Source organism: Desmodus rotundus, chromosome 1, assembly GCF_022682495.2.
Source record: "Desmodus rotundus isolate HL8 chromosome 1, HLdesRot8A.1, whole genome shotgun sequence".
Classification (NCBI taxonomy): domain Eukaryota; kingdom Metazoa; phylum Chordata; class Mammalia; order Chiroptera; family Phyllostomidae; genus Desmodus; species Desmodus rotundus.
Genome location: NC_071387.1, coordinates 173,212,809 through 173,240,367, shown reverse-complemented (window position 1 = coordinate 173,240,367; position 27,559 = coordinate 173,212,809). Strand labels below are relative to the sequence as shown.

Sequence of the window (27,559 nt, the reverse complement as noted above, 5' to 3'; positions counted from 1 at the left end):
CTATTCTAAAGTCTACGTTTGTTTCCGATGTTTGAATGAAAAGTTGTCATTCAGTAAGAGGCTATTTGGCATTATATTTTAGTTTTTCTTTTTTTCTTTTCTCTCTTTTTTATTGATTTGAGAGAGACAAAGAGAGAAACATCAATTTATTATTCCACTCATCCATGCACCCACTGGTTGATTCTTGTTTGCGCCTTGACCCAGGATTGAACTCCCAACCTTGGCATATTGGGACAGTGCTCTAACCAACTGAGCTACCTGGCCAGGGCTATGTTTTAATTTTTAATAAAAGATGATATTAAGTTTATATGAGAAATTTCCCAAACATTTTACTGACGGTTAGAATTTCATCTATACTATTTCCTCTTAAGATAAAGTGGCTTTATTTGCATTAATTAACGCATGTGCTCTTATATAACAATATGAAATATTTTCAAAGCATTCCCCTATTTAAAAGAATGAATGTAATAATTCGCTAAGCTTTTATTTTAATTTGATAGGTCACGGGGGACACAATATATAACATGCTGCGGCTGGCAGAAGTAGACACCGATGACGAAGAAAGACCACTCAATCCACACAAAGTAAAAAGTTGTGAGGTAGGAGCCAGATTAGTGTAAGATAAAGCACTGACATTGTCATTAAGAGAAGTTGATTGTTACTGTCTTTAAACTATCAGGTGAAGGCTTCCTACCAAATTAAGTCACAACTCAGATTTTATCTCTGTAATTTAGGCACAGTTTCTGATTAGCAAGATTTTTTTAATTGAAGGTTTTGAATTCTAAGATGAAATTTTAGCTGACAATCCAATGAATGAAAAGCTTAATTCAAATTGGGAAGTTAGAGGAATTAGGTTTATTTAACCCAGTGAAGTGACTTCCTCAGTAAGTCAAGAGTGACCCTTCATTGAGGAAGCCATTGGGGGTGGTATTTAAGAACATTTGATTTGGAGTCAAAGCACCTGATTTTGTCTCTGTTATTATCTATAAAATTTTCTTAGATATTTCCCCCTTTTTAAAATAGGGACAAAGTGTCCTTTACCTAAGAGCCGGTGGGGTACGGGAGTGGCAGCACCTGGCTGGGCGTCTGTCTCCCTGCACTGGTGACAGCTCTGTGAGGGAAGCACAGACGCTAGCGCCACCTCGGTTAAATGCTGGTTTTCATGTGTTGTGAAGTTTTAAAAATGGAATAATGTTTTCAAAATATTTCTTTTCACAGGTCTTGTTTAATCCTTTTGATGACATCATTCCAAGAGAAATAAAAAAGCCAAAAAAAGAGAAACCGGAGGAGAAAGTGAAGCAATTGAAACCCAAAGGCACAAAGTAATGACAGTAGTAAGATTTTCCTTCAGCTTGAAATGCAACACTGATTCATATAGTTCACTTAATTTCCTTTTTAAAAATTGTTTACTAGTGAGGGGGCGGCCAGTCGGACCAGGGAGATATCTGAATTATGAGTGCGTGTGTTTTATTTCTAAGTGGGAATTTCTTGTATTCAAATACAGTATATAACTTAGACCTTAGCTAAATGAGTATTGTCTCAAACGTCCATGTAAAATCTGTGTTAATACAAATAGATAGGATTACTATAGTAATTATTTATACAAATGAGTTATTGAGAAACTTTTTGTTTTTTACTTGATTTTTCAATTAATATATGCTCAGTATAAGGAACTTGGAAAGTAAGGTATGAAGGATGTGACTGAATGTTCACATAACTTAATTCTTTTTTTGGTGCTTTTAAATTAATCTTATTATAACTATTTTTAAAACAGAAAGCTATTTCTGTATTCTGAAATATTTTCTTAGGATAGTTTTCAAAAAGTAGAAATTTCTTTTAAAAATAAATTCCAGTATTTTACGAATGGCATTTATATTATTTGTTTTATTAAAATATATGTCAGAGAGTTAGATTTCAGTTCATTCTTTTATTGAGTTGTAGAATCTATATGAAGGACTTTAATGTTCTTAAAGTATTAGATTCAGATAGTTCTAAGTATAATCCTGCCTAACGCGGTTAATAAGAAGCTAACTTTATTAATCTTTTTGACCTTTAGTTCCCCCATCTTATAAAATGGAGATTATAATAAATAAAATACATGGTTGTCATGAAGATTAAATGAGAAGGGGAGTTTGAAATGCCCAGTTGATAGTATTCAATACGTAGTTTTTTCCTTGATGCCCTACAATGTAAGTAAGCTACGTTGCTTTTGTAAACTCAGATATGAAGGAGACATTTTAATAAACGGCTGATGTCCTGTGGCAAAATACCTTCATATACATGTCTATATATCTGATTTCTTTTTACTTTTTGATTCATTTATTTTGACTAATTTATCTTTGAGTGAAAGGTCACTCTATGTTCAGATACAACATTTTATTTCTACAATTTATCTTGACAACCAATCTAAAAGTTGGGTGTTTTTATTTTTGTTTTCAATTCATAGTAAATATATTAAGGATGGTATGGTAGTCACTGATTACATCTAGGTTTTGAAATAAAAATTCCTCTTTTGTTGCTAAGTCTTTTATTTTTCTATTATTTGAGGAAAATTTTTAGTAATGTATTATTGACCATCCTTGGGATATCTTTGGTTTGAAGGCTTAAAGAAGACACTTAGGTTTTCTCTCCCCATGGGCTATTTTTTAAATTAAGTTTATTGCTTATATTTTATACTTAATAATTTTCATTTAACTTACTACTTTTAAAATATTAGACCATATTTTAGAAGACAGTAGACTGATTGGTTCCCATTTGTAGTGCTGTCGGGTCTATATATTTACTAGTTTTTAGACCTCTTCATTTTGCTAACCAGTTTTGATAAATATAAAAAGCTTAATTATTTCTGTCATACCTGACTTAGTATATTTAATGGTAGTGCTCAGAATGAATTTTTGGTCATTAGTTTAGTCTAACATAGGAAACATCTGTGATGTAAGGCTAAAACCTTAACACTATGTTGAAAATATAGATCCGTAGTATATTTCTACTGAATAGTAAGTAATGTTGCCTATCGTTAAGTGTTTAGAATGTGTTTCTTCTTGTAGGTTCTAGTCTGTTTTTTGAAAATAGCATAGTTATGTTTTGTTTAACTTTTTCTTGCTAATTGTCTTTTATCCTTTTTTCCTTTCTTCCTCTTTTTATTTAGAAATTTTAGTTTACTTTCGTTTGGAGAGGAAGCTGAGGAAGAAGAGGAGGAAGTAAATCGAGTCAGTCAGGTAAAAGTCTAGTTTGCTCTTTGTTCTGAGTTACAAAAGAAGTTAGGGTTTATCTCTTATTCGTGTTTGGCTCTCCTGCTGTACAGGGCACAGCACGCTTCGTGTGGTGCACGTTTAGGAAACATTCCTTGTGGTAATTTGTGAAATGATTTCTGGTTAGTAATATTTGCAACTTCTGAGAACATTTGCCCTCTAAAATTGTAGTGTTTTTTAAACCTGAATTTTTTTTTATAGTCAGAAGTAAAGTTAAAGAACTTTATGTTTTAGATTTTAATTACTGTTTGTCTTTGCTAGATGATAATGATTATTATTATAATAAACAGTGATAGACCAAAGCTCTTATATTCATTTTAATATTCATATATATTTATTCATTTCATTGATTCTCATCACAGCCCTTTAAGATAGGTATTATTATCGGCATTTTACCCATGAATAAATTAAGGTATAGATAGGTTGTAATTTGCTCAGAGTCACAGAACCAGTAAGTTAGCTAGAACTGGAATTTGAACCTACATTGATCTCATTGTAAAATCCTTGTCTTTGGATTGTACATTGCTTCCTGGCCTTTTACCCCACCAATGCTTCCCATAGGCCTCCAAGTGTGGTTTTGCTCAGCATCACTTTCGGCTCAGTGCTCATGGCTGAAACACCTGCGGTGCCCTGCCCTTGTTTAGAGCAGTGATTCTGATAAGTATACTCCAAGAAAATCATCTAAAGGGTTTTTACTCCCAAAGATTCTGACATGTCCTCCTTTCTTGACAGTTACTGAATACTGAGATCTAAAGGATTACGTTCAAAGTCTTTATCGTAGTAATTAAAACTCTAAACCTAGCACTGCCTTGCTTGCTTAACATAGTCACCTATTTCTTACTGACACTAACAATAGCATTGACTTAAAAGCACATTACCGCTGCCCTTGTCTTTACATCTTTATCCATGTGCTTTTCTTCCTTCACCATTGAGCATGGTTTTGGTAGGCTAATGCTGAGCATGTAGTAAGCACTCTACTTATACCCCTTGCATTAAAACTGAATTAAAGTGGGCGTGTATAAGAAATATTTTGGTCAGAATTGTTTTTCTTGCTGACTTCAGTATTCTTGAATGAAATATTTGATACTGTGATTCAGTTATCACCTGCATACTAATATTCTGAATGAGGTGACAAAGCTGAATATTTCATCTGGGCTCTTCTCATTCTGATTTGCCTTTAAGAGGTATCTCTACTTCAGCTGTCAAAATTAAATTCATCTTTACATGAAAACTTCTTTGCCCATTCCTCGTGAATATCACCGCTGTCTCTGTCACCCCAATAAATCCATCTTCATTAGATTATTATCACCTAATAATGCACTAGTCTTGCATTATTCACGATCCAAACTTGTGCCTCGTTAAGATGAAAGCTTTATATGTCATGATCCTATGGATATATTTGTAAATGGACAAAACTGCAAATGTTAGATCTGGGAATTGCCTGGCTTTCCTTTCACTCATGTTTTCTAAAGATGTCAATTTTCCTGCATCCTCATGCATTCCCCACAGCCCTCCTGCCTCTGATTTTTCCTTGTGCTTGGAGTGTGCTCTCTCCTTTATTTGGCTAAGTTTTGTTTTTCCTTGAAGATTCAGCTGTTCAGAAAAAAAAAAGAAAAGAAAAGAAAGACTCAGCTGTTCTATCATCTCCTGATTACCTCTACCTTCCTCTCCCAACCAGCTCCTACCCAGGCTGAGCTTAATTTCTTTCGGGGATAATCTGTCTCTGGCCTTCAGAAACACTTATTATACTTCATTGTATTAATTTATTTTCTTATCTGCTACCTGTGCCAAATATTTATTTTATGTAATATTTTATAACAACCATGAGATACATAAATTTTGTAAGTGAAGAAACCAATACTCAGAGAGGTTATGTTGCTTATCCAAGACCTTGTACTTAGGACATGGTGGAATAAGAAATTTGAAGTTAGGGTTCTGTAGCTATTTAAGTCTGTGGTGTGATTTTGAATGGTGCAGAAGCTGCCTGGTTCAGTTGCAAGCCATCTAAAAGACGGGCAAGAAATTTCACTGGTAGCACAGCGTTGTGGGGTGGAAGGCAGTCCAGTGCAATTGGTCCACGCCCTTCCCTAACTCCCATAGGGTCCTGGATTCTATATGATGAGCAGCCTTGGAGATCAAGAGCAGGAGAAGGGAGTTTTTCTGTCAGTCTTTTTTGTTGAATTAAATATCTGGTCTAAAGTTTTGTTCACAATTACTTTGAGGTTGACTTTACTAGGAAGTTAGTTTAATTTTTTCCTATTTGTAACAGCAGCATGTGTTAAATGTTTAAAGCTTATCTTCCTTCTGCTGCTTACTGTGGCACAAAGTTTTAAAAAAGATATGTTTACCTTATACTGAATATAGTAAACTTGACACTCCAAAAGCAATTTGTGCTTGCTATAAGGTTGATATGTGAGGGGTTACCACGTAAATAATGCCAGCTTGCTCTTTATGCTTGCTCTTAAACCTGCAAAACACTTCTAACTGTAGAAAGTCTACGTAAATGCTTTTCTCTTTGCCAAGAAAATTGTAACCTATGGTCCCATAGCAAATGAGTAGTATAATCCTCGCATGGTGTCATCGTACTTCTCATCCGACTCTTTAGGAGGGTGGGCCATGTGATGAAATTATCATGTTTTTGTTTTTGACTTGCAAATCTTGTCTTGGCTGGATTACTCTTACATTTTTAACTAAATTTATTGGGGTGACATTTGTTCATAGGATCATATAGGTCTCAAGTGTAGATTTCTGTGATACATGATCTGCATATTAGATTGTATGCCCACCGCCCAAAGTCCATCCATCTTCTGTCACCACACATTTTCTCCCTTTACCCTTTCCTGCCCCTTGTCCCCCTTTCTGTGGTAACCACCGTGCTGCTGTCTGTGTCTACCTACGAGTGTCAGTGTTATATCTCACATAGGGTGCTTGGCTTTTTCTGCCTGACTTCTTTCAGTTAGCGTAATATTCTCAAGGTCCATCCATGTTGTCCCAAATTGCAGTATTTCAAATCTGTGTCTCCCAGCTGGCTTACTCTCTTCTTTCTTTAGCTACCTACTGGACATCTCTCTATTTGAAAATCCCACTAGTTACCCAAGCCCTGGCTAAGGCTTAATTCATTATATTTTCTCCTCAAACTTCTCTCTGCCCTGTGACTTTTCTTTCTATTCCCTAGTATCAATATACTCTATTTCAGATTCAGTTCTGACTTTTTTTCTTACTTTTATTCTGTACAACCAGTTAGCTGTACTGTTCTACTAATTTATCATCCACAAATGATCACAAATGTCTTTTTCCTTTTAATTTCGTTTGCTGCTCCCCTTGTTCAGGCCTTCATTACCTCTAGCCTCGGCTGCCACCATAGCCTACAGACTGGTCTCACATCTCCCTTCTCTTCTTTCCCTTCCACGCATCACTTTCGGAATAGTCTTCCTGAAACCTCATTAAGATGTTACAGTTGCTCTCCGCTGCCGTAGTAATAAGGCCAAATTCTTTGGCCTATTATTTTAAGCTTCTGCTCTCATGACTCCCCTTTGTGATCTCTGCCTTTCAGCCTAATACTGCTTCAACTTCCCTGCTGATAATAATCACTTATAGTATTTTTTTAAAAAATTAAAGTCCTAGACACATCTCAGACCTATTTAATCAGAGTCGACAATGGAGGGGACCTGGGAAGCTGCGCTTTTGTTGAACTCCCTGTAACTCTTGTCAGGGAAATGTAGGAAACCCTGCGTTGGCAGACCCGAACTGTGCACTGTTTTACATGAGTGCCTTGTGTTTTCCCTGTGTGTGTGTGTATGTGTGTGTCTTTGAGTTCCTTTCCATGCCTGCAGTGTCCTGTCTCATTTCTGGATATTCATATTTATTTTCAACATCTAAAATAACATCTTTTCTAAATGTCTTTTCCACTTTTTTGTAATCTTTTCTTTTTCTAATCTAATAACCTTTGCCTTTCTTGTGATCTTTACATTTTCTTTTTTAAAACATTCATTTTGCTTTATTACATAAGAAACATATGACTGTGTTCTCATTGTTTAGTACTGAAACATTGTACCCTTTTCTTTCTGCCTTATTGTGTGGAGTTCCTGGCTGTGAGCTCTTTGGTGGTTAACTTTGTGCCATCTCTGAGTGAGAGTGTGCTGGAGTAGAAATCGCATGCATTGGGGGTCACACGAACTTCCGTTCGTACTTTAATTTCCACTGGTACTCGGTGACCTTGGATAACTTAGACACCCTGATCTTCAATTTTTCTCTTTGTTACATGGAAATAGTATGTACCATTTATAGTGGCGGAATTAGGCTGTGGATATCCTTACATTGATATATTATACAATCTTGAAAATATTTCTGAAAGTTAAATATCTTTAAAGTAAACAGTATACTCTAGGTTATAATTTGTAACTTATTTTCAGAGAGCTAAAGAATATCAAGCAAACTCTGATATGATTGTAACTATTATGCAGAGGCTATCACCCTGATGCTTAAGCGATCTAGAAGGCTGGGGTGAAACCTCCCCAGCAGTTCAGCTTTCCGGGGTAGGAAGCCATAAGCTCAGTGTAACTGGCCTAGGGCCTTTCCTGAGCTCTCCCTTGGGGTCCTAGGTAGTGGCTTGAGCAGCCCGGGAGAGCATGAGGGTACACCTGTATACCTGTAACCTGTACACCAGGACCTGGGAGAGCATGAGGGTACACCTGTATACCTGTAACCTGTACACCAGGACCCGGGAGAGCATGAGGGTACACCTGTATACCTGTAACCTGTACACCAGGACCCGTCGGCAGCCCATTCTCCGCACGTAAGTAGGTCTTAGCACGCTGTGCAGAATCTTTGGCCTACAGGGTTTACCTGTTTTGTCTGTTTATACAATGGAGTCATAGGTAAATTTAGCTTGACAAAATAGAACCACAACAAAAAAGGCATTGACATTTACTGGTGTAGAGGAAAGAAAATTTCTCCAGAGCACATGAGGTAAATTCAAGACAGAATTGACGTGGAAGTGTATTTTGTTTATTTTGCTTTTGTACTGTTCTTCAGACTATGAGCACTCTTCAAATGAAACCTTGATAAGGAAAGGGAAGGCTAGTTTGACTGCTAGACAAGTATGACCGATAGAATATATGTTTTTTAAAGTTTAACCATACTGTTTTTAAATGTATACAATAACTAGAAAGAGCATCAAGTAAGCACCTTTTACAGTGACTCAGAACAATTTTTGGTTGTAGTGGTTTGCATGAAATTAAATATTTCTAGGGGACTTGAAAATAAATTGTTTCATTATTCATTTGCTTATCAAGTTTCTTTTTTCAGAGACTCCAGTGTTAAGCTTTATTCCAGAACCAGTCTAACATCACAAGCTAATAATTGGTAAAGTCTGAATTGAGGCTTTACCTTATGTGAAAGGAGAAATGAGATAGAGTCCCCTCTGGTTTATGGATTATCAGTGTGGGGTTACAGACACTGCTTCACCCCACTCGCTTATTCACGACAGGGCACCTCTCCCACGTGGGTTAGCTTTCCCCCATTATTTATTTCGGTATCTTTCCACTACCTGATAGAAATCTCTTTTAGAATAATAGAATTTTATAGCTCAAAGGGATCTGGTCCAACTTCCTTTCTTTATAGAAGAGGAAACTGAGACTCTGGTTAAGTGACTTTCCAGACTGACTTCATTTCCTTTTTGATAGGATTGCATGATAGGGGGGTGTCATAATAACGTATCTTGAGTTCAGGAAAGCACATTGTCGGAGTCTGTCATGCTATTCTTGTGGACAACATGGGGAAATGTGATCTAGGAGATAGTACAGTCAGGTGGATTTGTAGCTGATTGAATACTTCTGCCCAAAGAGTGCTTTGTTGTCAATCTGTGCCTGATTATTTGAACTGGTAAGCTGAAATGTAATAGGAGTACATGTAAATTCTATATTTTGGTTTAATGAAATCAGCTCAATAGGTATCAGACCTCATAACCTGTAAGCCCTAGTTGAGTTATTGAGAATAAGATCTCTGGAATAAGGAATTGAACTTTTTTTTTCTTTTTTGCATTTAGGGGCTCACATGTGTACATTGTGTTTAGTTCTGAACACATTTAAGAAGGATACCAACAAACTAGACACATTCAGAGGCTGGGAGGGTCGCAGTGGCGAGGGCGGGGGTGGGGGGGTGGGGGAATGACACCAGAAGCCGTCTGACACGGGTAGTGCTTGAGGAACGGGATATGCTGTGGGGGAGTGAAGACCAAGTGAAAATGTGACCCTGGGCGGCAGATATCTGAAAGGTTGTTGTCTGCAAGATTCCCTCCCTTCATATCACTTTCTTAAATAATAGCTTCTTACAAGTGTCTGTATAGGTTCAAAATTTACTCCTGAATCTGTATGTATAACTTAAATACAAATTTCATAAAATATTTTCCAATGAAAGCTGACAACCAGACCGGTAGTTTTCATGAGGCAAGCTAGACAGTGGGCCCGTTTTAAAAGCATCTCAGCACCTGGATTTCAAGGTGATGGTTCACCTGCACCACGATCACAATAGTCACCCACAGCACTTCTCTCACTTCAAGGGGTGTTAACGTTTTTCCTTCAAGTCCAGTGTGAAAGGCTGTTTTTTCTCAGTCAGAAAAAGTTATATTGATAGACAAATACACCACTTTCAAGGATAAAGTACAAATGTTCTGCCCTATTCTCATTTGTTCTATGAAATTAATTTGTTTAAACTGATCTGAGGGAGAGAGGAGAGAAATATTGATTTGTTGTTCCACGTGTTTATGCATTCCTCGGTTGATTCTTGTTTGTGCCCTGACCTGACAGGGGATCGAACCGCAACCTTGGTGTATTGGGACAACGCTCTAGCCAGCTGAGCTACATGGCCAGAGCCTGAAATTAGTGTTTCCCAAAGAGTTGAGTTAGGGGTGGGCCTAGCCTGGAGCATGCTGCCAGGCCATTTGCACAGAGGTGGTCAGAAGTGTTAAAATGTTTATAAAATACCTGCCTCGTTAAGTTGCATTAAACTTTAATTTACTTATCTTTCTAGTTGTTTATATGTAACTAATTTTAAAAAGATGTTACTGTATTTGTATTAATTTCGTATTTCTTCTTTCACAAATTACGATAAATTCAGTGGCTTGAAGCAGAACAAATTTAGTATTTTACAGTTGTGAGGGTCAGAAGTCCAAAACAGATTTTACTGGGCTAGAGATCATGGTGTTGGCCAGGCTGACTTCCTTCTGGAGGCTCTAGGGAGAATCTCTTACCTTGCCTTTGCCAGCTTCTAGAGCCCACTTGTATTCCCTGGCATGTGGACCCTTCCTCCATCTTCAAAGCCAGCAATGGCTGATCAAGTCTTTCTCCTGCTCCATCATTCTGAAACTGTCTCTTCTGCCTCCTCTTTCACTTGTAAAGACTCATGTGATTACATTGGACACTCCCTGATAACTCAGGATAATTTCCCCCTCTCAAAATCCTTAATTTATCTGCAAAGTGCCTCTTGTCTGTAAGGTAACAGCTTCACAGGGTTTGAAGTTAGGATGTGAACATCTCTGGGGGCCATTACTTTGCCGCCCAATCTATTTGTGTGTAAACTAAACTGTACGTATTATACCTAATAACAGAAATTGATTGTAGTTCATTTTTTAGTTCTAGAGGCCAGAACTAGGGTTGGTTGGATGTTTGGAAATGACTCATAGATTAGAGAGAGACTTGGCCAATAATGGAAGCCATTTGAAGGGAGTGATTTGCTTGCGTGTAAGGTTATGAGCTCCTTTCTGGTGCCGAGACGCTGGTTGACTAGTCAGTGGTAATGTTCAGGAGATTTCTGCACTGGGTGAGAGACTAGATTAAGAGGCCTACAAGATCCTTTTTTAACTATTAAAATTTTCTGGTTCTGTGCTCAAGGTCACAGAATGTAATAGCATTCTTTTTCAAAACAGAAATATATAAATAAATATATATTTAAAAAGTAGGTTTACAATTGTTGATGTGAAAAATAATATAATATTAATAATACGGAAAAACTTTTGCATACACACAACTGCATATTCAGAACTATACATATACATGTATGAGAGAGAGAAAGAGAGATACTGAGATTGGGACTGATAGATATTTTTAGGAATTGGTTCATGAGCTCATGGGGGCTGGCAAGTCTAAAATTTGTGGAGCAGGCAAATAAGGTGGAGCTTCAGGAAAGGGTTGATGTTACAGTTTTGAGTCCAAACTCTGCTAGAAACTCAGGCAGGACTTGTATGTTGCAGTCTTGAGGCTGAATTGATTTTAGTTGGGAGACATCAATCTTTGCCCTTAATGTTTTCAGCTAATTAGATGAACACCAACATTTTGATGGTTACTCTGCTTTCCTCAAAATCTACTGATTTAAGTGTTAATCACATTGAAAAAATACTTCATAGCTTCTCTGTACGTTTGTGCCCCTTCCTTCCCTCCCTCCCTCCTCCAGACCTCTTTCCCTTTCTCTTTTCTTCCATCCTTCCCTCCCTTCTTCCTTCCTTTGACCTATACTCCAGGGGTCCCCAGCCCCTGGGTGGGGACCTGTATGGGTCCCTGGCCTGTTAGGAACCAAGTGAGGAAAGCTGGCCTGAGCTCTGCCTCCTGTCCCCTGCCCCTGGAAAAACCAGTCCCTGGGGCCAAAAAGTTGGGGACCACCGCTATACTCTGGTTCCCACTGTTTCACTGTCTTTTTGTTCTTGGGGATGAAGTGCTAGATAATAGTGTAATTTTCCCATATTCCCTTTGATGTTCATTTTTAGATTTGTTTACAGACAGATTTGAATTTACCATGGAGCTCCTTATACTGAATTCACAAAATATACTCTTACACAGTATTTTGTTCAGTAGTTAAAACCTTTAACTAGCCAGCTACTTTTATGTAATTATTTAAAAAATTATCTTAAAACATATAAGGTGTTTGTTTTTCCTCCAAGATTATTGATACTTGGTAGTATAAATAAGAACCTTAAACTAGTTTATTCAGAAAAAATAGGCATTAAAAGGAAATATATAAATTCATTTTTACCCTCTTTGGGACTATCTCTGAATTTTTCCAGTTCTTTCACGATTTTTTTTTTTCTGCCTGCAAAATGCAAAGTCTACTATAGGGGGAAGTAACATCTAAAACAATGCTTTTGACAAAGAAACAAAGTAGAAACAGGACTTATAGATGCAGAGATCAGACTGACCAGGCTGGTGGTTTCCAGAGGGGACGGGGATGGGGGCTGCGTAAAAGCGGTGAGGGGATTATGAAGTACAGATTGGTAGTCACAGAAAAGTCATGGGCCTGTACAGCGCAGCGTGGGGCATACGGTCAATAATATTGTACTATGTATGGTGCCAGGGAGGTGATTAAAATATCGGGAGGACCACTGTGTAAGGTACCTAAACGTGGAGCCATTACGCTGTATGCCTATACTAATACAAAATAACATTGAATGTAAATTATAATTGAAAAATAAAAAAGAAATTGCTTTTAATTATATTCTATACTAATTTAATTAAAGATGTTAATTAAAATTTGGAATAGTAGTGATCATTCAGATTAATTCACAGGGTCTTCCCATTATTAAATCTTATTATAAATTAGTACAAGTTTCTTTTTCCTACAGGCTGTTTTAAGTTTTAGGAAATAAACAACAATCCATTTTTTAAAACTTGTTAATTAAATTAAAAATGGTAAACTAACTTGTCCTAGTAAATGAAATAGTATAGCTCATTAATGGACCAGAAACCTAGAGACCTGAGTTCTAATCTTCTTCTTGGTATTTATTAGTATCTGTCTTATTGGACTAGAGGCTGAGGCCACCATGGCTGTGGTGTTTGTGATTGTGACTCCATGAAGGAGCCCTATGGGGGGAATTAAAAAGGGAATATTTCTTAGAATAGATGAAGGTAAACATTCATGGTTGGAGGTGCAGCAGGAACAGATTTTAGGGAAGGAACGCATGAATACAGGATGTTCAAGTTTTATTCTGTTTTAGGTCATTTTATGTTTACCTGTACAATTTTGTACATATCCCATTTAATTCCCTTTTGTAAAATAGGCAAGGCTGCTATTATAATTATTTCCATTTGTAGGCAAGGGTTCTGAGGTCTGATGAGGTCATTCTATTTCCCTAGATGGTACAAATTTCAGACTCAAACTCATAGAATTACTAAATATTAGGTTTTAAAACTCATTTGGCCCCACTACTCTCTTTCTTTTTATCCTGGGTTCTTTCTACTATACCACCTTCTGATTTTTGAACTTATTTTTCAGTTTTCAGAGTTGGACAAACATCAAACAATTAGTTGATGTTTTGCTTTTTTTATCACTCTTTGGTTTATGTAAGGTTATGGATTTAGAAGTATAGATAATTACATAACTCAGATTATAACTTTTATAACTACAGATAAATAGCATCTTCAGGTAAACTGGAATTTTTTTCCTGTTTTATGAAACTAAACTATAAGCATGTTTTCATTAATTAGATTTAAAAATGTGGAGAATTTCATGTTAAAACAAAATTTAAACCTCTTATTTTAATAATGGAAATATATTTCAGAAGGCATACATTTGCCTCAAGATAATACCTACCAAATTTAGGAGGCTGCCATCAAAATTGTTAAAGAGTAGTGAATGAGGCTTAAGAGACAGAGATAGTTTCATCTCTCTGTATCTGATGTTTTAAACTTTCAATTAACATATTTTGTAATGAATTTTCAAAGTAAAATGTTCTTTTAAAATAAATAGAAATTATTCTTTCTTCCTTAACTCTAACCTCTTACTGTTCGCTCTTACTTGACTAGTTGGGGGGAGGAGAATACATCTGAAGGTTCTTCACACTGTGGTGGGGAGGTCTGTAGGATGGTCTGCAGCTCTGAAACCTGGCCTGTATTCTGGGCCCAAAGGGGCCTCTAGGAAAAAAAATAGATACCTTTACATTTTTGGTATCTATGGTGAGACCAGCCTAGAAAAAATCATAGACCCTGTAATTGTGACCTCTAGTAAATTACATAAACTCAGTCTTCTTTTCCATCTATAAAGTGTGGCTAACAATGCCCACTTTATACATTTTCATTTGGGGAGGGCAGGAATACTGTACTGTAGCACACTACCAGGCACAAAGTATACCCTTAAAAATAATAGTAGTAGTTGTAGTAGTTATTTTGTAGTTATACTTTTTATCTCTTCCTACATCTTGTTTTTCTACTGAAATATAAATTTATTGACAAGACAAACTTTTAAATTAAAGCTTTTAATAAATATTTGGTCATCGAGAGCCTCTTCCACATGTGTTTCCTCTTTGTTAAATAGTACCTCATAGGTGCACGCATCTGATTGCTTGGGTACATTTGAGAAGAGATTCTCTGTAGTATAAAGAGTATACTTGAAGGATAATAGTGTGCATTTATTTCAAATAACTTTTGTGGTTTATCTTTCAAATTTTAATATATGGTCCAGAAGTTAATTAGTTTACTTGTATGTAAATCATAATGAGGACTTAGTACTTGGAAATAGGAGTCAGTACTTATTTTCAAGGATATATCACTTTTTGAAAGAAAAAGGTGTTTCTAGAGATCCAAGATGGCAGAGGAGTAAGTAGAAGCTACACTAATCTCCTCCCAGGAACAATCTGGAATTACAACTAAACTGTAGAGAAATCATCCTCAATAACCAACTGAACACTAGCGGGAAAGAAGCCTTATAACCACAGAGACACAGAAGAAACCACTTCACCACAACCAGACCAGTAGGGAATGCGGAGGCATGAGAGGGCTGGCTGGGCTCCTACAGATGGCAGCTGCAGTTCCAGAGGGATATTTCAACAGCTAGAGGGTTCCCCCTGAGAAGTGCGGGGTCTAAACCCCAAGCTGGACCGCCCAGCCTACATCATCGGAGCCAGAAAGGAACCCAGACAACATCCAGCTGTGAAAAGCTATGGGTTTCTGTCTGCAGGGAGAAACTGCTGGGGATGCAGAGACCCATATATATGCTGCGTCCTACAAAATCTAGTTTGTAGCCACTTACCCTGGGATCCAGCAGAGGGAGAGCAGAGTGGACTAGAGACACTTGAGAAGACACTGGGGTTGGTGGCTCTGGGGAGAGAACTGAAGAAACAGCTGCCAGGGTCCCTGTGCTGAGTCATCCCCCATACTGCAGGAACCATGCCTCTCAGCCAGAGCACTCCTCTCTGAATGGCATCAGCCTGGGGGAAGCAATACCCCCACCTACAGGAATTACTCCACCCCACTGCCTGGCTGCTATTTACAGTTTGATTAGACAAACAACTGATCAGTTTAATGACTAAGGCAGAAAATACAAAGAAGCAGCCAAAATGGGAAGACAAAGGAACAGACCCCAAATGAAAGAACAAGAGAATTCTCCAGAAAAACTAAATGAAATGGAGGTAGGCAATTTATCAGATAGAGTTCAGAGTAATGATTATAAGGATACTTGACAACATGAAAAAAGACATAGAAACCATAAAAAAGAACCAGTCAAAAATAAAGGATGCAATCATTGAAATAAATAATACACTGGAAGGAATAAACAGTGCGTTAGATGACTCAGAGGAGCAGAGGATTGAGTCAGTGTTTGGGAAGACAAGGTAGAAAAAAATACCCAGGCAGAACAATGACAGGAAAAAAGAATTTTTAAAAATGAGGAGAACAAAAGAAATATTTTGGACAACATGAAGTGGAACAGCATCTGCATCATGGGAATACCAGGAGAAGAGAGTGAGCAAGAGATCAAGAACCTACTTGAAGAATAGTGACTGAAAATTTACCTAACCTGGTAAAGGAAAATGTCACACAAGTCCAGGAAGCTCAGAGGGCCCCAAACAAGTCGGACTCAAAGAGGGCCCACACCAAAATGACAAGGCTTAAAGACAATGAGAGAATCCTAAAAGCCACAAGAGAAAAGCAGGTAGTTACCCACAAGGGAGCACCAATTAGACTGGCATCTGATTACTCAACAGAAACATTTCAGGCCAGAACGGAGTGGTGTGAAATATTAAAGGTGATTAAAAGCAAGGACCTACAACCAAGGCTACTTTACCCAGCAAGGCTATCGTTTAAAATTGAAGAAGAAATAGGACCTTCCCAGACAAGAAAAAGCTAAAGGAGTTTGTTAACACCAAACCAGTACTGCAACAAATTGTTAAAGGGCTTGGTTTAAGAAGAAGAAAAAGAGAAAGAAAAAAAAAATAGAGGAAAACAATCTAACAATAAAATGGTACTACATACATATCTATCAATAATCACCTTAAATGTAAGTGGCTTAAATGCTCCCACCAAAAGAGAGAAGGTAACTGAATGGAGAAGAAAACAAGACCCATATATATGCTGCGTCCAAGAACCTATCTCAGATCGAAAGATACTAAAAGTAAAGGGTTGAAAAGGATATTTCATGCAAATGGAAAAGAAAAAACAAAACCTGAGGTAGCAGTACCTATATCTGCTGTATAATCCTAGTAAACATTTATGTAACCAACATAGGAGCACCTAATTAATGTAAAACAAATCTTGATGGACATAAAGGGAGAGATCGACAGAATACAGTTACAGTTGAGGATTTTAACACCCCATTGACTTTAATGGATAGATCTTCCAGGCAGAAAATCAATAAGGAGATAGTGTCCTTAAACAACACACAACATGAGTGTTTCATCCCAAAGCAGCAGACTACACATACTTTTCAAGTGCACATGCAATGTTTTCTAGGAGAGACCACATGTTAGGACACAAAACAAGTCTCAATAAATTTAAGAAGATTGAAATCATATCAAGCATCTTCTCTGACCACAATGCTATGAAACTAGAAATCAATCACAAGAACACTCAAAATCACCAAAGACATGGAAGATAAATTAACATGTTATTAAACAATGAATGAGTGAATAATGAGAACAAGGAAGAAATCAAAAGATATCTTGAAACAAATGAAAATGAGGACACAACAATCCAAAATCTGTGGGATATTGGGAAAGCAGTCCTAAGAAGGAAATTCATAGCACTACAGGCCTATCCCCTCCCCCCCAAAAAAGGAAGGAAGGAAGAAAGAGCTCAAATAAACAATCTAACTTCACACTAACAGCAACTTGAAAAAGAACAACAAACAAAGCCCAAAGTGAGTAGAAGGAAGGAAATAATAAAGATCAGAGCAGAAATAAACAAAATAGGATCTATAAAAATGGTACAAAAGATCAATGAATCCAAAAGCTGTTTCTTTTAAAAGATTGACAAACCTTTAATCAGACTCATCAAGGAAAAACAAAAGAGAAAGGACCCAAATAAATAAAATCGGAAGTGAAAGAGGAGAAATAACACCTGACTGCAAAGAAATACAAAGGATTTTAAGAAAAATATTATAAACAATTACGTGCCAACAAACTGGACAACCTGGATGAAATGGATAAATTCCTAGAAACATACAATCTTCCAAAAATAAATCGGGAAAATCAGAGAATCTGAATAGATAGATTACACCTAATGAAATTGAAGCAGTAATCAAAAAACTCCCAACAAACAAAAGCCCTGGACCAGATGGCTTCACAGGTAAATTTTACCAAACATTCCGAGAAGAACTAACACCTCTCTTTCCCAAACTATTTCATAAAATTCAAGAGGCGGGAAGACTGCCAAACTCATTTTATGAGGTCAGCATTATCCTAATTCCAAAACCAAATAAAGACACTACAGAGAAAGAAAATTGTAGGCTGATATCCCTGATGAACATAGATGCTAAAATCCTCAACAAAATATTAGCAAGCCAAACACAGCAATGCATCAAAAAGATCATACCCCATGATCAAGTGGCATTTATTGTGGGAATGCAAGAATGGTACAACATTCACAAATCAATTAATGTGATTGACCACATAAACAAAATGAGGGATGAAAACCACATGATCATATCAATAGATGCAGAAAAAGCATTTGATAAAATCCAGTCCTCATTTATGATAAAAACTCTCAGCAAGGTGGGAACAGAGGGAACATACCTAAACATAATAAAGGCCATATGTGATAAACCCTGTCAGCATCATACTCAATGGGCAAAAACTACAAGCATTCACCTTAAGATTGAGAACAAGACAGGGATGTCCACTTTCACCTCTCTTACTCAACATAGTACTGGAAGTTCTAGCCACAGCAATCAGAGAAGAAGAAATAAAAGGCATCTAAATTGGAAAGGAAGAAGTAAAACTATTTGCAGATGACATGCTATTGTACATAGGGAACCCCAAAAATTCCACCAAGAAACTACTAGAACTGATAAATGAATTCAGCAAAATAGCAGGATTCAAAATTAAATCCAGAAATCAGTTGCATTTTTATATGGCAATAACAAACTAACAGAAAGGGAAATTAAGAAAACAATCCCATTCATAATTGCTTCAAAGAGAATAAAATGCCTAGGAATAAACCTAACCAGAATGTAAAAGACCTGTACATGGAAAATTATGAAACACTGAAGAAAGAAATTGAAGAAGATACAAATAAGTGGAAGCACATACCGTGTTTAATGATAGGAAGAATTAACGTCATTAAAATGTCCATACTACCCAAAGCAATCTATAGATTCAATGCAATTCCTATCAAGATTCCAATGACATATTTCACAGAACTAGAACAAATATTTCAAAAATTTATATGGAACCACAAAAGGCCCTGCATTGTAATAGTGACCCTAATATCAAACTATACTACAAAGCCATAGTAATCAAAACAGCCTGGTACTGGCATAAAAACAGACACATAGATCAATGGAACACATAGAGAGCTCAGAAATAAATCCACACCTTTATAGTCCATTAATATCTGATAGAAGAAGCAAGCACGTACAATGAGGTAAAGATAGTTTATTCAGTAAATGGTGTTGGAAAATTGGACAGATAAGTGCTGAAAAATGAAACTAGACCACCTTCTTACACCACACACAAGAATAAATTCAGAATGGAATAAAGACTTAAATGCTAGACCTGAAACCATAAAAATCCTAGAAGGGCAGCAAAATCTCAGACATTACTCATAGAAATTTTTTATTGAATGTTATCTGCCCAGGCAAGGGAAGCAAAAGAAAAAATAAGCAAATGGGACTTCATCAAACCTAAAACTTTTGCACAGTAGAGGAAATCATCAACAAAATAAAAAGACAACCTACAGAGTGGGAGGACATATTCACTGATACATCTGAAAAGGGGTTAATATCCAAAATTTATAAAGTATGTGCAAAACTCAACACCAAAAAACCCCAAACAACCCAATTGAAAAATGGGCAAAGGACCTGAATAGGCACCTCTCCAAAGAGGACATACAGATGGTCAACAGACATTTGAAAAGATGCTCACTGTCACTAGATGCTCATTAAAATCACAATGAGATACCATCTCACACCTGTCAGAATGACTATCATCAATAAATCAACAAACAAACAACAAGTGCTGACAAGGATGTCGAGAAAAACGAACCCTAGTGCATTTTTGGTGGGAATCCAGACTGGTGCAGCCACTGTGAAAAGCAGTATGGAGACACCTCAACAAATTAAAAATGGATCTGCCTTTTGACCCAGAGATCCCACTTCTGGGAATGTATCTGAAGAAACCCAAAACACTAATTTGAAAGAACATAAGCACCCCTATGTTCATTGCAGCATTATTTACAATCACCAAGATATGGAAGCAGCCCAAGTGTCCATCAATAGATGAGTGGATAAAACAACTATGGGACATTTACACAACGGAATTCTACTCGGCTGTAAAGAAGAAGAAAATTTTACCCTTTGCAATAGTATGGATGGACGTGGAGAGCATTATGCTGAGTGAAATAAGCCAGTTAGGGAAAGACAAATGCCATATGATTTCACTCATATGTGGAATCTAATGAACAAACTGAACTAACACACAAAACAGAGACCGACTTACAGATGGAGAGCAGGCTGACAGCTAGTGTGGGAGGGGAGGCTGGGGATGGAAGGACTGAGCAAAAAGCAAAAACGTCTCATGGACATGGACAACAGTGTGGTAATTGCTGGGGGGAGGGGCATATAAGAGGACTAACTAGTAATAGAAAAAATACAATGAAGATTAAATTTAAAAAAAACAAAAAAAGTGTTTCTTATATAATATTTTCAGTCAATGGGAGAGTAAGATTCTTATTTATAAAGCTTTACTTCATACTGAAATTTTGAGGAACACACTTCTTTTGCTAGCCACGTTATATCAGCCCTAGGTTTCATGTGAATTTGTTAATCGTCCTTTGGGAAGAATGCTTTCCCCAACTCATGATTATGTCGTCCATTCCTTTCCAGAGCATGAAGGGGAAAAGCAAAAGCAGTCATGACTTGCTTAAGGATGACCCACATCTCAGTTCTGTTCCAGTTGTTGAAAGGTTAGTGTGGTGTTAATGTGATCCTAAGTTCTTATTTTCTGGCTCAGATAATTTACAACTTCCTTTGTGAGTAAACAGTCATTTCTCACATGTGAAACTTTTTCAACCCAGCCAAAAGTTAAAGCCTTTTTCCAGTGGCGGTGGGCAGAAGTTCCAGCACAGTGGAGAGAGCACTGTCACTCACTCTCCCTGCTATCTGCCTCCGTTCAACTAATTAAATTGAAATTAATTGTTAAACTTTTAAGTCTTGGGATAGTTTGCAGAATAGGAAACTGTTTGCTTTAATGTTTTTGTGTTTAATTCAAAGTTGCTTTGCCAACTTTTTCCTTGTAGCATTTTTTTGTCTTGATATGATTGATAAACAAAGCAGAGTTGAAGGGTTTTGTGAAACAGTCACCTCATTTTTGGCCAGTCCTTTGAGTATTATTTCTTACACATTTCAGGAGTTAACAGAAAATTATCTTACTCTCTTTGTTCCTTCTCTTTGAGAAGGGAGGATATCTGACTGTTACATATACTTGCACATGATATTTGGGGCCAGGGTTTCAATGGGGAACTATAATACTATTGTCCTACAGTTAGCTCATTTTCAGAAATTCTGTGCCATAACAGTCTTCTTAATATCATTGCATTTGAAGGGTTTGTTTTCACCAGCCAGAATACATCAAGCCAGTGGAAGAAAGTTTTCTCAGTTGCCCTTTGTTCATAAAAATAGCATTGTTGGTCATTGTTTCCATTTTTTTCTTTTAATTCTATTGGTTTTGTATATGTAGTAATGGAGTACCTCTTATTCTATGTAGAAAGATGACTCATTTTTAGTATGTTTCCATTTACTCTAGAATGCTATTCTGAAATTCCTATGTTAAAATATGTTTTTGAAGTATTAATCCAGCAAAATGTTCTAAATTTTTGGGTTATTGAATAATTCTATTAGTTTCATTTTGAAGCTAAAATTTATTGTTTTTCTTATTTTTTGTAGTGAAAAAGGTGATGCAGCAGGAGATTTAGATGATGTGAGTATTTTAATACAAATATAGTTTGAACAATTTAAAGAAAATTCAAAGTCTTTAAAAAATTCAATTGTTTTCTTATAAGGCTATATATATATTACTTTTACAGTTATAAAATTTTGAAAATATTTTAGTATATTTTAATATTAATTAAAATCAATATTAATTAATATTTAATTAATTAATATTAATTAAATATTAAAGTATTTTGATATTATTTTAATATAATCTTTTCTTCCAAGCATATGTCTACGTGTGTGGAATCTTATGTATGAGTTTCTAGCCTATCATTTCTCCCTATGATGTAACATTACTTGAATACTTGGTTTTCTTTTATTATGTGGAAAGGTGAAATGTCTGTGCATGTGTATCCTTCAAGACGTATGGAAATGCTTGTGTCAGTCATTTATAGTAGTTAGCATTCCTTCTTTACACACATTTCAGAAGATTCTCTTTCGTGACTGTAGTGATCTTTCTTTATCAGTTGTACTGGCTTAAATCTGATAAAACAGGAGGCAGCGTTTCCTTTATGTGTAAGTGACCCGGTTTTTCAAGTCAACCATTTGTCACTTTATGTAAAACCCACTGATCTGTGTGCATCGTGTAGTTCAGTAGGAAGTACATAACTTCCTATGCACGGACACAGCTTGACATCTATTACCACGGTCAGAAGAGGGGGTTCTTTCTGACTATGTGTAGTACAGAAAGGATGAATATCTAACCTACTCAAGAAAACCTTCCTGAAATAGACCATTGTTGTGTATTGTAGAAGAATTAGGAGTTGACTAGATCAAAGAAAGAACATGGTAAAGGGCTCAGTTCCTTTAGCGTGGAGAATAGCATAAAGCATGGTAACAAGGAGCGATTAACCTTATTTAGGAAGTACAGGCTGAGAGTGTCATGTTTGAGAAGGAACCTGCCTAATGTGAACAGCAGGGAGGAAGAGTGTTGGAAGTAGAAGAAACTACTTGTACAAAAGGCTCAGAAGCAGGAGAGAGTTGAGTGTATGCCTGGAGCTGAACGCAGATGAGTGTGACTGGAGTGCCATCACAGAAGTGGGAGGGAATGAGGTTGGAGATGTAGGTGAAGCCAAATTTGAGAGCTTTGTCGGCCATGGCGAGGAGTTTAAATTCCATTTCAAAAGTAATGAGGAGCAGTTAAAATGTGTTAGTTAAAAAGAAAAGTGCTATAGTCAACTTTACATTTTAGGAAGGTCACTGTTGGCAGTATTGTAGGGGACAAATTAAAAGAAATAGACTGGAATCAAGGAGACCTCTTGGGCAGCTATCACAGGAGGACAGTTTGATATAAGACCACAGCTGTGACATGGAAGGAGACCTGAAAGATACACAGTCTAAGAGTGACTGATAGGATATTATGAGGGGAGGGAGAAAGACAAGTCTGGGACAACCACAAGAAAGAGTAGGCTTGAGGTGGGGAGAAAGATGAAAGATTACATGGTTAATTGTGTACATTTTGAGATTCAGAGAACTTGGAGACACCCGTGTAAAAATAACGTGGGAAGATAGTTGGATCAAGGCCTGATATAAAAGTATGGATCTGTTCTTACAGTCTGTGGGGGTGAGGTCATCTGAGGATAGTGTTTGGTGTCGAACCCATTTTGTGTCCCAGATCCCTTGCAGTTGCTTAAACTGTAAATCATCTTCCCAGAGAATATACTACAAACACAAACAAAATTTAATGAATTTGCTGGGATTTTTTTTTAGATCTTCTGAGGACTAAGCATGGAAAACCTAGGGTAGTAGTTATCAACTTTTAGGGCTAACGAATTTATTAAACATTTCACTGAAAACATTCACAAGTTCTATTCCTAGAGATTTGGTTTGGAAAGACTGGGAGGATTTTACATTTTCTCAACAACAGTCTATGTTATACAAGGGGGGACCCAAAAAACCCCAAAACTTATTTTTAAAAAGTTGTGTATTTATTCTTACATGTTTAAACTTCAGTCACCTTCAAAGTACTCTCTATTTGATGCAATATACCTATCAAGACTTATTTCCACAGCTCAAAACAGTGTTTGAACTTGTCAATTTTGATGCCTTTTAGTGCTTCTACCATTTTTTGATTCACCTCTTCCACATCAGCAAAACATTTCCCTTTGAGGACTTTTTTTTTCTGGGGACACAAAAGAACATTGTTCAGGGTGAGATCCAGTGAATAGGCAGGGTGGGGCAAGAGGGTCATACTGTTTTTGGTCAAAAACTGCTGAACACTCAGTGCGATGTAGGCAGGTGCACATATAAATCACCCATCATGAAATAGGCAAACTTATTGAAAGAGTCTTGAAAAAAAATTCACTGAAGCTGAATGCTGCCTCTCACAACAATGCCAGCTGGTACACTGATACAGATGGGTTCCTAGAACACTCACCTAACAGGAGAAGCCTGTACTTCAAGGGGCCTGCCCTCCAGAAGACAGTTCTGAGTTTTTTGGGTCCCCTCTTACAAAGTCTGAGGAACAGACTTTGGGGACCACTGCTCAAAAGGTCCATGACCTCAAGTTAGGAATCTTGCTTCAAAGAAACACAAGAGAAAAAGATGCACTTGGAGTAGCATCTTCCTTCTGTTGTTTCCTCCCCTTACGTTCTTCCTCCTCCTTTCTCTCTCCACTCCCTCTCTCTGTTCTCGCTGGGAATGCTTCTGGAAGCTGAAGATATGGCAGTAAGTAAAATAGTCCAGAATATTAGCCCTCATAGAGTTCATCCTACAATTATGGGAAAGAGACAACAAACACATAACTAATTAAAATGTATAGTATTTCAGATGGGTGATAAATGCTTTGGGGAGAAAACAAGGAAGAGGAATGGAGTACTGGAGGTGGGTGGGTAGTTCTGCCATTTTAATAGGGTGATTAAGTATCACGGAGCGGGTCACATTCGAGCAGAGATCTGAAGGAGATTAAAGAGCACGTCATGCAGCTATGTGTAATAGGAATGTTTCAGGCTGGAGAGAACAGCAACTGCAAAGTTGGCTAGTGTTGTTGGGGTGGAGTTGTAGGTGGTTATGTCAGGGAGGCACAGATTGTGTAGGGTCTTGAGTGACTTAGGGATCCATTGGAGGGTTTTGAGAAGAGGAGTAATGCTATGACTTAGATCAGGGGTGTCAAACTCATTTTCACCAGGGGCCACATCAGCCTCCCAATTGCCCTGAAAAGGCCAAATGTGATTTTAGGGCTGTATAAATGTGACTACTCCTTAACAGTTAAGCAAGAGCTCAGCGCTGCCGCGGGGTAGAAACAAGGTGCCGGGCCTGATAAAACAAGGTGGAGGTCCGGATTCAGCCCGCAGGCCTTGTGTTTGCCACCTGTGTCCTAGATTCTGAGAAGAAATCTCCACCTCCACCTCTTCTACATGAATTAATCCCTGGTTATGGTCAGGATGCTGGTAATACAGAAGGAGGAGTTTGCTGCACAGAGGGGCTGGGTGTGAATTGAGCAAACATTGACTGGGGTATCTCACATTTACATAGTTCACCTAGAACAGATCACAGGGGTATTCCTACCTGTAGCACATTCTTCAGGCCCTTACTAATTCACAACAAAACCAAACAAAACCCAAATCTGACCCAGGGTGCAACGAGAGTCTGAGATGGACCTCTGAAAGCAAAAGGAGGGATGGAACACCCAGCAAATACTCCATTTCAATTTCTACAGGATGGAGAATTTGAAAATGCAGAGCATGATGAAAATATTGATGGTGATGAGAAGAGCCTGATGAGAGAAAGAGTTGCAAAAAAGTTAAAAAAGGATCCAAGTGCAAATGTTAAATCAGCTGGAGAAGGAGAAGAGAAGAAATCGGGTAGCCGCAGGTGAGTTATTGTACTTCTAGGTATCAGAGTATCTGTCTTTTTATGCTTCATTTTAAAATAAGATTGAGTCCTCTAGTTAACTTTTTTTTTCAAAGATTTTATTTGTTTATTTTTTCAAAGAGGGGAAAGGAGAGAGAAGGAGAGAAATGTCAGTGTGTGGTTGCCTCTCTACACCCCCTACTGAGGACCTGGCCCACAACCCAGGCATGTGCTCTGATTGGGAATCGAACCGGGGTCCTATTGGTTCCCCGGCTGGTATTCAATCCATTGAGCCACACCAGCCAGGGTAGTTAACTTGTTTTTAAATACTATCTATATAATGTTTGATATATGTACCATTATGCTAAATTAGCTCATCTGGAGGCCTAAAAGAAAATAGACCAGTTTTAAAGTAATTACAGCAATGGTCCTATGAGTCAAATTCCACTTCATTTCTCTCTGATCTCTTCTTTAAAATCCTCTATAAATTTTTATATACGGGGCAAGTAATGTATTAGCTAGATGTGAAGGTTGTGTTTGTTTAATATCAATGAGAGCAGTAGAGTAATTGTGTAGAATAAAAAAGATGTCTTCAGATTCAGGTGAGTAAAATTTGTCAAAACTGGTTAAGAAAGTGTGTGAGCATAAATATTCTTAAAAACCTCTTCAAGTCTGACTTATACTATATACCCCTCCTAATCTCAGTGGGGTCATAAAAGAAATTTCAGCAAGTGTCTATGATAAAGAGTTGTTGAGTTTTTAACTCAACATTTTATTCCCCTGAAATTCAACTTAATTGGAAAATTTTTGTGATTCTGTTATTACAACTTTATGATATATATTTTAATTAATATTGCTTTAAAAAGTAATAGTATTTGTTTTCTTTGGATGGCCTACATTTGGGGATAAGGTAGATCTAACTACAGATAAACAACATGTTATGTTTCTCAACTTCATATAAAAAACTTAACAAGTATTCCCATGTTGTTATCGCTTAGCTCCCTTAATTTTTTCCTTTGTGTAACCAGAAAAGTAATTCCCAGAAGTTTCCACTGATAACTTTTGCATTCAGAAATGGTTTTCCAACAACATTCACCTGACAAGTAACCACTTTGAATAATTTATTATAGTAGATTAACTTGGGCCACTCTTAAATGAAGAGTTCAGTGTTTGTGTATATGCTTGTACATAAATGGAGGTGATGAGCCTCTCCTCACCTCTGTAACTTTTAGGCAAACATGAATATAATCAAGGATACTCTCTCTCTCTCTCTCTTTTTTTTAAATTAATTAATTTATTTTTATGCAGTTACAATTGTCTGCATTTTCTCCCCATCCCTCCACCCCACCCCAGCCAGTCCCACCTCCCTCCCCCACCTCTACCCTCCCCCTTGATTTTGTCCTTGTGTCCTTTATTGTAGCTCCTGTAGACCCCTCTCCCCACTGTCCCCTCCCCACTCCCCTCTGGCTATTGTTACAATGTTCTTAATTTCAATGTCTCTGGTTATATTTTGTTTGCTTTTTTCTTTTGTTGATTATGTTCCAGTTAAAGGTGAGATCATATGGTATTTGTCCCTCACCGCCTGGCTTATTTTGCTTAGCATAATGCTCTCTAGTTCCATCCATGCCATTGCAAAGGATATAAGCTCCTTCTTTCTCTCTGCTGCGTAGAATTCCATTGTGTAAATGTACCATTATTTTTTGATCCACTCATTTGCTGATGGGCACTTAGGTTGCTTCCAGTACTTGGCTATTGTAAATTGTGCTGCTATGAACATTGGGGTGCATAGGTTCTTTTGGATGGGTGTTTCAGGGTTCTTAGGGTATAATCCCAGCAGCGGAATTGCTGGGTCAAAGGGCAGTTCCATTTTTAGTTTTCTGAGGAAATTCCATACCGTTTTCCACAGTGGCCTCACCAGTCTGCATTCCCACCAACAATGTACTAGGGTTCCCTTTTCTCCACATCCTCTCCAACATTTGTTTGTGGATTTGTTTATGTTGGCCACTCTGACTGGTGTGAGATGGTATCTCATTGTGGTTTTAATTTGCATCTCTCTGATGGCTAGTGATGCTGAGCATCTTTTCATATGTTTTTGGGCCCTCTGTATGTAT

The 27,559-nt window shown here is 37.3% G+C and overlaps 1 protein-coding gene across 1 annotated transcript in view; it reads left to right on the top strand.

Annotated features, from left to right (window-relative positions):
- Positions 1-27,559, top strand: part of CWC27 (CWC27 spliceosome associated cyclophilin) — a 175,874-nt gene that overhangs the window by 16,914 nt on the left and 131,401 nt on the right. The window contains exons 5-10 of the mRNA XM_024578420.3: positions 501-599; positions 1,219-1,322; positions 3,149-3,218; positions 20,550-20,629; positions 21,609-21,642; positions 25,315-25,469. Of these exons, the coding sequence (XP_024434188.1) occupies positions 501-599; positions 1,219-1,322; positions 3,149-3,218; positions 20,550-20,629; positions 21,609-21,642; positions 25,315-25,469 (542 nt within the window). The remainder of the gene's footprint in view (positions 1-500; positions 600-1,218; positions 1,323-3,148; positions 3,219-20,549; positions 20,630-21,608; positions 21,643-25,314; positions 25,470-27,559) is intronic.